The following is an 8,292-nucleotide window of genomic DNA, read 5'->3' as shown; positions in this document are numbered from 1 at the left end:
TTTGGATTTTTCTAATGAATAATGACATATGCGCCGATAAATAAAAAGATTTATTTTATTTTTTTACTTTCTTGGGTTCTTTACTTTTAAGTTGTAAAATCTATTTTCTGTATTATAATTATTTTAGACAAACATCTTCGCACCAGTGGTCTAGTGGTAGAATAGTACCCTGCCACGGTACAGACCCGGGTTCGATTCCCGGCTGGTGCATCCATTTTTTTTACTCTTTTAACAATATCATTCTAAAGTTTCTTCGTTCTTTGACTTTGTTAAGCATATTTCCCAAATCACAAGAAAAAACGGACTCATTCCATTAATGCAAAAATGTAAATTTTGCCCAAAAGCAAGGGCAACAAAAAAGCCACAAAGAAGAAAACCAAGGGCGATTAACCGCAGTTTGTAGTTTCCTGATTTTTTTTTCTTTAAAAATCTTCCTAGCTTCAGCACTGAAAGTAATTAAGAGCTAGTTGATGCAACCAGATAGAAAGCACGAGTAATTCCTCAGTATAATGGTGGGGCTGGGTTTCGAAACAGCAAACCTTAAGCCTCTTAACTTATCTTTATTAGTGATCCTTGGATGGGATCCACTCACCATGGAAACATTCACAATTTCCAATTCAGAGTCAGTGTTTTAGGGAAGCTTAATGTTATGATTCTGACCATAAAATCATAGAAATGGCACTGTTGAGGCTATTCTAGCCCAGTACAAAATTTTGAAGAAGAATGTAAAGCTCTTGTTTTGGATTCATTTGCTGATTACAGTTTAGAATGCTTACAAAGAATACAGGATGTGACTTTAAAATGAAAAGAACATGAAACTAAAAAAAAAGATTGAATTTTCCAGTCATGAACCTGTAGCAGGCTTTTCAGTAGGATTGATCTTTTGGCTAGGACCCATTTCTAAAAGCTTTTGCTGTTCCTCATCAGCCACTTTTCCTTCCCCACCAGTAGTAGAGACCTTTTGCTTACTGGTAGACTGCTGATAAAGAACCCCTCCGAACATGCATATCAAAAGACCAATGGTCCCAACCAAAGATGAATGCCTATCCCATACAAACAAATTTATGACAACGGTCAAGAGCTTGTTCACAATACCAAGCACAGTGAAACCAGTTGCGGAAATTGCCTTTCTACAGGAGAATCCAAAAAAGGAAATTGCCAAACCAAACAGACAAGATAATACTACTGGCAGAACCACAGCAAAGGAATACCAGTCTGATTCATCTTGAATTTCATGTTTGATCTTCTTCAACTCACCCATTATCAGAAGCTCCAAAGGGAAAAGCAGAAGTGCCTCCAAGTTATTGTAAAGCACAAGACCCCACGTGTTGAGCCCTATAGTCATCACCACATGCTTGATATATACAAAATCCACGGACATGCTTACGAGATAAGCTAATGCCCAAGTGTATGCTGCAAGTGTAAACTGGTAATCTGTGAAGACATAGAGCACACTACCACCAAAAATAGTAGCAAGGGAAAGCCACGTCTTCGTCGATGGCCATGGCTGTTTTAAGAAGACAGTTTCTCCTACAGCAACAAATAGAGGAACCACAGACCGGAATACAATGAACGTGTCAACATTTGCATGAAGAAGAAGCTCACTGTTTGTGAAGAGGGAGAGATAGAATATAATAGCTGCAGGTAGAAATCTCCAAAGTGTCTTTAGATCAAATGGATCATGCTCTACCAGCTTCAACCATCCACAGATTAAGACTCCTAGTGCACTTGTGAAGTACTGTAAGGCAGTTAAGGCACCAGGATAAGGGAATTTCATGACTGCCCATTTGTTGATTATGGATAATAGTGATGCCGAAATGCAGTATCCAGCAGCTATTCCATATACTGATGCTTGTTGGAGCAGACCTTTGAGTGCGTTGGACCAGGATGATTGATTTTCCAGGCATGTTGAAGCAACATGTATACTCTGGTGGGGCTCTTCTTGGGGGTGCACATCATTAGACATCTGAGCAGAAAATCATTATTGTCAATGTAAGAACTGAAGTGAACTAGCTTTTTCAAAGGTTAGCTCTACTTATACACTGAAAGACCTTTTATTTCCAAAAGCCAGCCAACCTGCTGCATGAACTGTTTAGACTGTTAAAACATCTGGTCGAACCATGCCTAAAATATTATCCAGCATGCCATGCAAGAATTTTTCCAGTAGTACAAGAAAGAGCATACATATGTCAAATTTAGATATTTTTATAACTATTTTTAAACAAACATTTAGAAAGATGTTACTGGTCTAACAAGAGAATAGACCCAGTTAATCTGGCACTTGCCTGGCTTGGTTCAGACATAAAATACATTGTAAGAACCCAGTTACTTGGCAATGCATGAGAAGTGGCAGTGACCCAGACAACTATTAGCTAGAGGTTCTCAAGACAGTAAAGGTCCTTGGTTGATAGCAGATGATTGGCTGATAACTTGGAAAAAAAAAGTGTTTACCCCTTCACTAATATAAACAACAATCAATTTAGAAAATGCTCTCCAGTATGGAACAAGCTCACTCTGAGTAAAACATGAGAAAGAAAATACAAACAGAGCCCCTCACAAAATTTAATGGTTAGATGATGAAATTAATAAATGGAGTTCAATTGGATACTTGTAGATTTAGGGAAACTTAGCAATCTTGCTTATTTAGTCATCGTACATTTGAAAATCTCTGCTCTTGTTGTTAGGGGAGGTCTCCCTTGATGTATCTTCCCTTTCTTTGAAATAAAATTATCATCGTTTAAAAAAAAAAAAAAGATGAACCACTTCATTGCCCACCCAAATTTAGAGAACTTTCAAATATAAAATAATATACAAAAATAAAAGAGGAATGCCAAGACAAGATAAATATGAGATATAAGAGATGATAAAATCTTGGAGGACATAGTATTGCATTAGACCACGTATAAATGGATCAGAACTCTTGCACAGATCCATGTTGACAAGGCAATACAAATTCTTCGCAGACAACAGTTAATAGTGAGACAATAGAAGCAGCTGAAGACCTTCAGACCATTTAGTAATTCATCTCACCACAGTTCATACAGAAGAAGATATTACAAAGAGATAAAAAAAAAAAGGTAAAGCAGCCAATAAGGTCAAAGGTCTACCAAATGAGCGTAAATTGGAGGGAATCACACCTTCAATGTTGTATTTCCAGCAACCCTCTAACAGCATTTACAGCTTTAACAAACCTGTTCACCCGAGATGTGAATGACAAAATGTCATGAGAAAAACTACCTTTTTAAAGAAATGATGAGGACACAAGATAACACATGGTCACTTCCACAAATATTTATTACTTTTACAATCAAATATCAATTACGAAACAAAACAATCCATCTCTCATGACAGCATGAATCGAACAAAAAAAAGAAGGTATCCAGACTTAATCTTGACAGACTTTAAAAAAAATAGATATAATTGCACAACTCAGAAAGAGAGCAAGTAGAAGCAACAAATACTAAGCCATGAGAGAGCCCTCCTAATAGAATACCATAGCTCTAAATCACCTTCCACCTGCCTCAAGTAGTCAAAAGAACAAGAAAAATATTTAAAACCATGAAAGTATAATGCCAATTCAATATTGAGAGAAGAGAAGCTGCCAAGGAATATGCTCTTGCAGAACCCAAGGCTTCCCATGAAACAAAGAGATTATCATATATAATTCGATAACCATAATATACAGACAAGAAAAAGACCCTGTTTTGATTCCCTTCCTCTAATCTTTGTTTGTTAAGTTAGTTGATTCATAATATAACTGAAACCTAACATAGAAACAACTTATAGCAACATAATTCCAATCAAAGCTGTAATGAACATGGAAGATGGAGTAACAAAAATATTTTTTTGCATGCTAAATACAGATGCAGGCCATACCCCTTTCCAAAGTTAATGTTCAAAGAATCCATTAATTGCATTAGATGTTAATTGGCCAGACGTACAGATGCTTTTGAAGAACATCTCGGACAATCTGTTCTGTCGTGATTACCATATGGGCATCTCTTCAAAAAATCTAGGAGCCAGACTAACATAGCCAAACTCGTTTACATATCAAGCAATGCATTCCCAAGAACAATACTAAACTCCAGTTTTTTGTCCATATAATGGTGGATTTGCTTGCCCAACTCCACATCTCCAATGGCAGATCAAGCAGAAAGAGTGCTGACTAAAGTACCTTCATCGTATCCCAACCCTTCCCTTTCCATCTGCAGGAAAACTGCGATTGCTTCTTTAAATTCCCAGAGATCATTACATTCCAAGATATTAAATCTCTCTCAGGCATTTCATCAAACAACTTCTTAAAGTATTCAACATAATCTAGTTCAGAATGCATGTCCATCAGTGAGTTCCTTCCATATAAATCGAATTCCATCCCACGTTTTACAATTAAACCATGGATCTTCTGTCCTTCGGAAACTAGCTTCAAGTAAACCATCGCCTTTAATACAAAAGGAAACGTGAAATTATCAGACGAAAGGCCACCCCACCTTAACTTGTCGAACAGCTGAAGGGTCCTTTTCATGCAACCCATTTAGTAAATGCTTTAATCAACAAATTATATATGAACAAGGATGGGTTCTGGAAGGTCCTAAAGATCTTTTCCGCACAACGTAAACATCCAAATTGTGGGTCTTTTCAGAAAGACATCATCCTGTTTAGAACATCCTTGTTGTGGTGTAGACCTGCCTTGAAGATCTACCACTGGATTTGCTTCAGTTCTTTCACGCTACTGCAATTTTCAAGAAGAGAAAGACACTTGTCTTTGGTGAGTCTAGTGAATATCCGAGGTGTCCGGATGGGAGAAAGCATGTAGAATTTTTAAAAACTTAATCGAGTGTTCGTCAGAGTTAATAACGGCTAGTTTCAGCTACCTGCCCCCAGTCCGCCGAAAGCGCAGTGAAGAACCTGTACTTCTCGGCAATTAAGGACAAATGCTTTTCGATCTATCTTTGTTATTTGAGACTCCTCGTCATCCAAGACCGGTTCTACATTATCAGCAGCCTCATCGAGAGAGAAAAGAGAGAAGAGAGGAGAGAGAAGGAGTAGAGGAGGAGAGAGGGAGAGAGAATTATTACCTGTAGATCGAGGACTGTAAGAGACGGCATTGAGAGGAGGAAGACAGTGTCGGGAGAACAGCGTCGATGGGAGGGGTCAAATTAGGTCGAGCCCAACGTTTTACAGGATGGAGAGGGGATGAGTTAACATGGTAGAATGTACGTAAGTTACGATAGTCGAAGCATGTAAATTTTGCCCAAATTTGGACCACTTTACTGAGATCATAATCCAATCAACGGTTAAGATGAGGCTGATCATATAAATCTCCATAAAAAATAAATAAATAAAGGGTGTCACATACGCAAGGGAAGAAAGGATAAAAAAGATGACCAACAAAAGCTTGAAAGACACAAAAAAGTTAGTCAATTAATGACTTAATATGTGGTACATTCTCTAGTGAGATTTTAACTCTCATATCTTTCTCCATGCCCAATAAAGATTTCAAAACAAATTGTTAGATTCTAGGATTTCTTGCTTAGAACTTGCATGGGTAGTTTTCATGAAAATATAAGCTAACTGGTTATTGGAAGATACATACCGCATGGATATAACACCTACTTATATTTTTTTTTTAATAAAATGATAGTTAATTTCAATGTGTTTAGTTTTTTCATGAAAAATAGGGTTGGTAGCAATGTGAATAGCTACTTGATTGTCACGGTGGAGTTGTCATATGCACGGTTGTCTGAAACCGAGTTTGTCATCAAACATTTGAGCCATAACAACTCACTTACTGCATGAGTCATAACCCTATATTTTGCTTCGGTACTTGACCTAGCCACAACACTTTATTTTTTGCTTCCCCAATTGACTAAATTACCTTCCACGGTTGTTCAATAAATGGAAGTTGTTTTCTATCATCAGGAGAACGAACCCAACTTGCATATGCAAAACCTTCGATATTAGTATGTCCATGACATGTATATCATAACCATTGACCTGGATTTTTCTTCAAATATCGGAGTACACTCTCTAGTGTCATCCAATGAAACTGTAGATTGGTGCATAAATTGACTGATGACACTTACGGAATAAGACATATAAGGTCTTGTGACTGTGAGATAAATTAATTTTCCAACTGTTAAAACCATCCAACATCAATTGTATCCCCAAATTCAACACACGATTTAACAATGGATTTCATCGGCATATCTACGGGCTTACATCCAAGTATTCTAGTTTCTTATAACAAATTGAGAACATAATTTCTTTGAGCTAAGATAATGCATTGAATGGATTGCAAAACTTTTACACCCATAAAATATTTGAGTAGTTCTTGGTATTTGGTTTGAAACTCTTTATTTAAATTATTTTTTGTCTGCTAAAAACTCTCAGTGTCATTCTCAATAATAATAATGTCATCAACATATGAGAATCATACATTTTGCAGATCTTTTGTAAACACAGAGTGAGCACTTTCACATTGTGTGAACCCAAGTAGACTAACCACTATAGTAAATTTATCGAACCACGAGGGGGTTCTTTCAACCCATAAATTGCCTTATTTAGTTGACATGTCTTCTCCCCCTCAACCACATAACTTGGTGGTAACTCATATAGACCTCCTCTGATAGATCAACTTTGATAAATGTATTTTTAACATCCAATTGCTAAATAACCCACTTAAAATTGGCCACTAAAGAAACAAGAACTCGTACTAAATCCATTTTGGCTATAGGAGAATTTTTTTTATCATTAGTTATACCATGAGACTGAATGTGGCCTTTGGCATCCAATCTAACTTTATGTCTTAGCCATAGTGCCGTCAGGATTATATTTGAGGGTAAACACCTATTTGAAGCCCACTGTAGTTTTAGTGAATGAAAGGGAGTTCAAATCCCAAGTATAATTGTTATACATGGCTTGGATCTCCTCATCCATGGCAACCTTCCATCTTGGATCATGTAATGTTTCATCATATAAATGGGGAATGGAGGTGGATGACACTACAACCAAGAATGAAACACAAGATTTTGATAGATGGTGTGTGGAGACATAATTACCAATGGGGTAAGAGATAGTTGTTTAGTAATGGTGATCTAATGTTCTTTTATGGAGGGCAATTGGTCTGGTGTCATACGGTGGGCCAAATACAATAGAAGAAAACGGAGGAGAGTTTACCTCAAAAGCATCTAAAAGACTCCATAGGTGAGTGGTTACTCGGAGGTGAGAGAGTAGTCTCTAATGTTGAAGATGACTCCCCATAAGACAGATATTAGTGATCCAATGAAACAACTAGCTTGGGCATTCCTACAGAAGGTATAAAACGGGAATAAAGCTAGCAAAAATATATGGTTAATCTTAAAAAAAAATGTCATGTCAACAGAGACATGAGTTCTTTTGAGACTAGAGGAATAACAAAATAAACTTTTTTGATTTTTTGAGTATCCCAGCAAAATACACATGATAGCCATGGGGCTGAACTTGTTTTGGTAAGGGCCCAAGTTATTAAAACAAGGACACTCACCCAAATACATGAAATGGTAATGGAAAAACAGACGAGTCAAAGAATAACTTCGAGAAATAACTTGGAGAATGGTATATTATCATGTAATATATTAGAAGGCATACAATTTATTAAAAAACAAGCAGCAAAGACTGCATATGGCCAATAAAAATGAGGGACATTCATGGACAACATAAGTGTTCGTGCAACTTTAACAAGATGCATGTTATTTCTTTCTGAGACATAATTTTGTTGTATTCTATATCCACAAGATAATTGTTGGATGATGTCTTTTTGTTGACATAAATTCTGAAATTGGGAAGGGAAATACTCTTTGGCATTATCAAACCTAAATATTTGGATTTTCTTTTGAAACAATGTTTTAACCATGTCACAAAAGGAATTAAAGATAGTAAACACGTCAGATTTATCTTTCATCAAATATAACCAAGTACCTCGTGTATGATCACCCACAAAAATCACAAAGTACTTAAATTGTGAAATATTTGGGACATTAATAGGCCCCCACACATATGATTGAACTAAAGAGAAAGAACTAAACAATATATTATTTTGTTTGGGTTGAAAAACAACTTGATGATGCTTCTGAAGCTCAAACTCATAAGGTAACTGAGAAAGATATTTTAAAGAGGGAACCAATGATTTCAAACTTGACAAAGAAAGATGACCGAACCTGTTGTGTCATTGTATGGCTTCTTTATCAATTCTTGCTATGACTGTAAGAATTATCGTATCCATAAAGTAAAGCCCTCCTCTCATGGTCACCGCCA

The 8,292-nt window shown here is 36.6% G+C and overlaps 1 protein-coding gene and 1 non-coding gene across 6 annotated transcripts; one reads left to right on the top strand and one right to left on the bottom strand.

The window, feature by feature from the left end:
* The first annotated feature begins 139 nt into the window (after positions 1–139).
* Positions 140–210, top strand: TRNAG-GCC (transfer RNA glycine (anticodon GCC)). The gene has a single exon. It is a non-coding gene; the product is annotated as a tRNA-Gly (tRNA).
* Positions 211–667: 457 nt separating this feature from the next.
* Positions 668–5,198, bottom strand: LOC137947896 (GDP-mannose transporter GONST3). 5 transcript variants are annotated; one of them, XM_068793728.1, is made up of 4 exons: positions 4,872–5,198; positions 4,488–4,729; positions 3,138–3,191; positions 668–1,966 (listed from the first exon to the last, which is right to left on the bottom strand). In XM_068793728.1, exon 4 carries the CDS (start codon positions 1,964–1,966, stop codon positions 845–847), a length of 1,122 nt encoding a protein of 373 aa, XP_068649829.1. In that variant the 5' UTR covers positions 3,138–3,191; positions 4,488–4,729; positions 4,872–5,198; the 3' UTR covers positions 668–844. The 5 variants fall into 5 exon arrangements, with proteins under 5 accessions (XP_068649829.1, XP_068649828.1, XP_068649827.1 ...); XM_068793727.1 differs by lacking the exon at positions 4,488–4,729 and having other exon boundaries at positions 3,108–3,191; positions 5,076–5,198; XM_068793726.1 differs by lacking the exon at positions 4,488–4,729 and having other exon boundaries at positions 5,076–5,198.
* Positions 5,199–8,292: the final 3,094 nt, after the last annotated feature.

This window comes from Aristolochia californica, unplaced genomic scaffold (genome assembly GCF_029961685.1).
Source record: "Aristolochia californica isolate CCGP_79_NKW_82.1479 unplaced genomic scaffold, dmAriCali1.0.hap1 SCAF_13, whole genome shotgun sequence".
In the NCBI taxonomy this organism is placed as follows: Eukaryota; Viridiplantae; Streptophyta; class Magnoliopsida; order Piperales; family Aristolochiaceae; genus Aristolochia; species Aristolochia californica.
The sequence above is the reverse complement of the archived record's forward strand: the minus strand, read 5'-3'. Positions and strand labels throughout refer to the sequence as shown.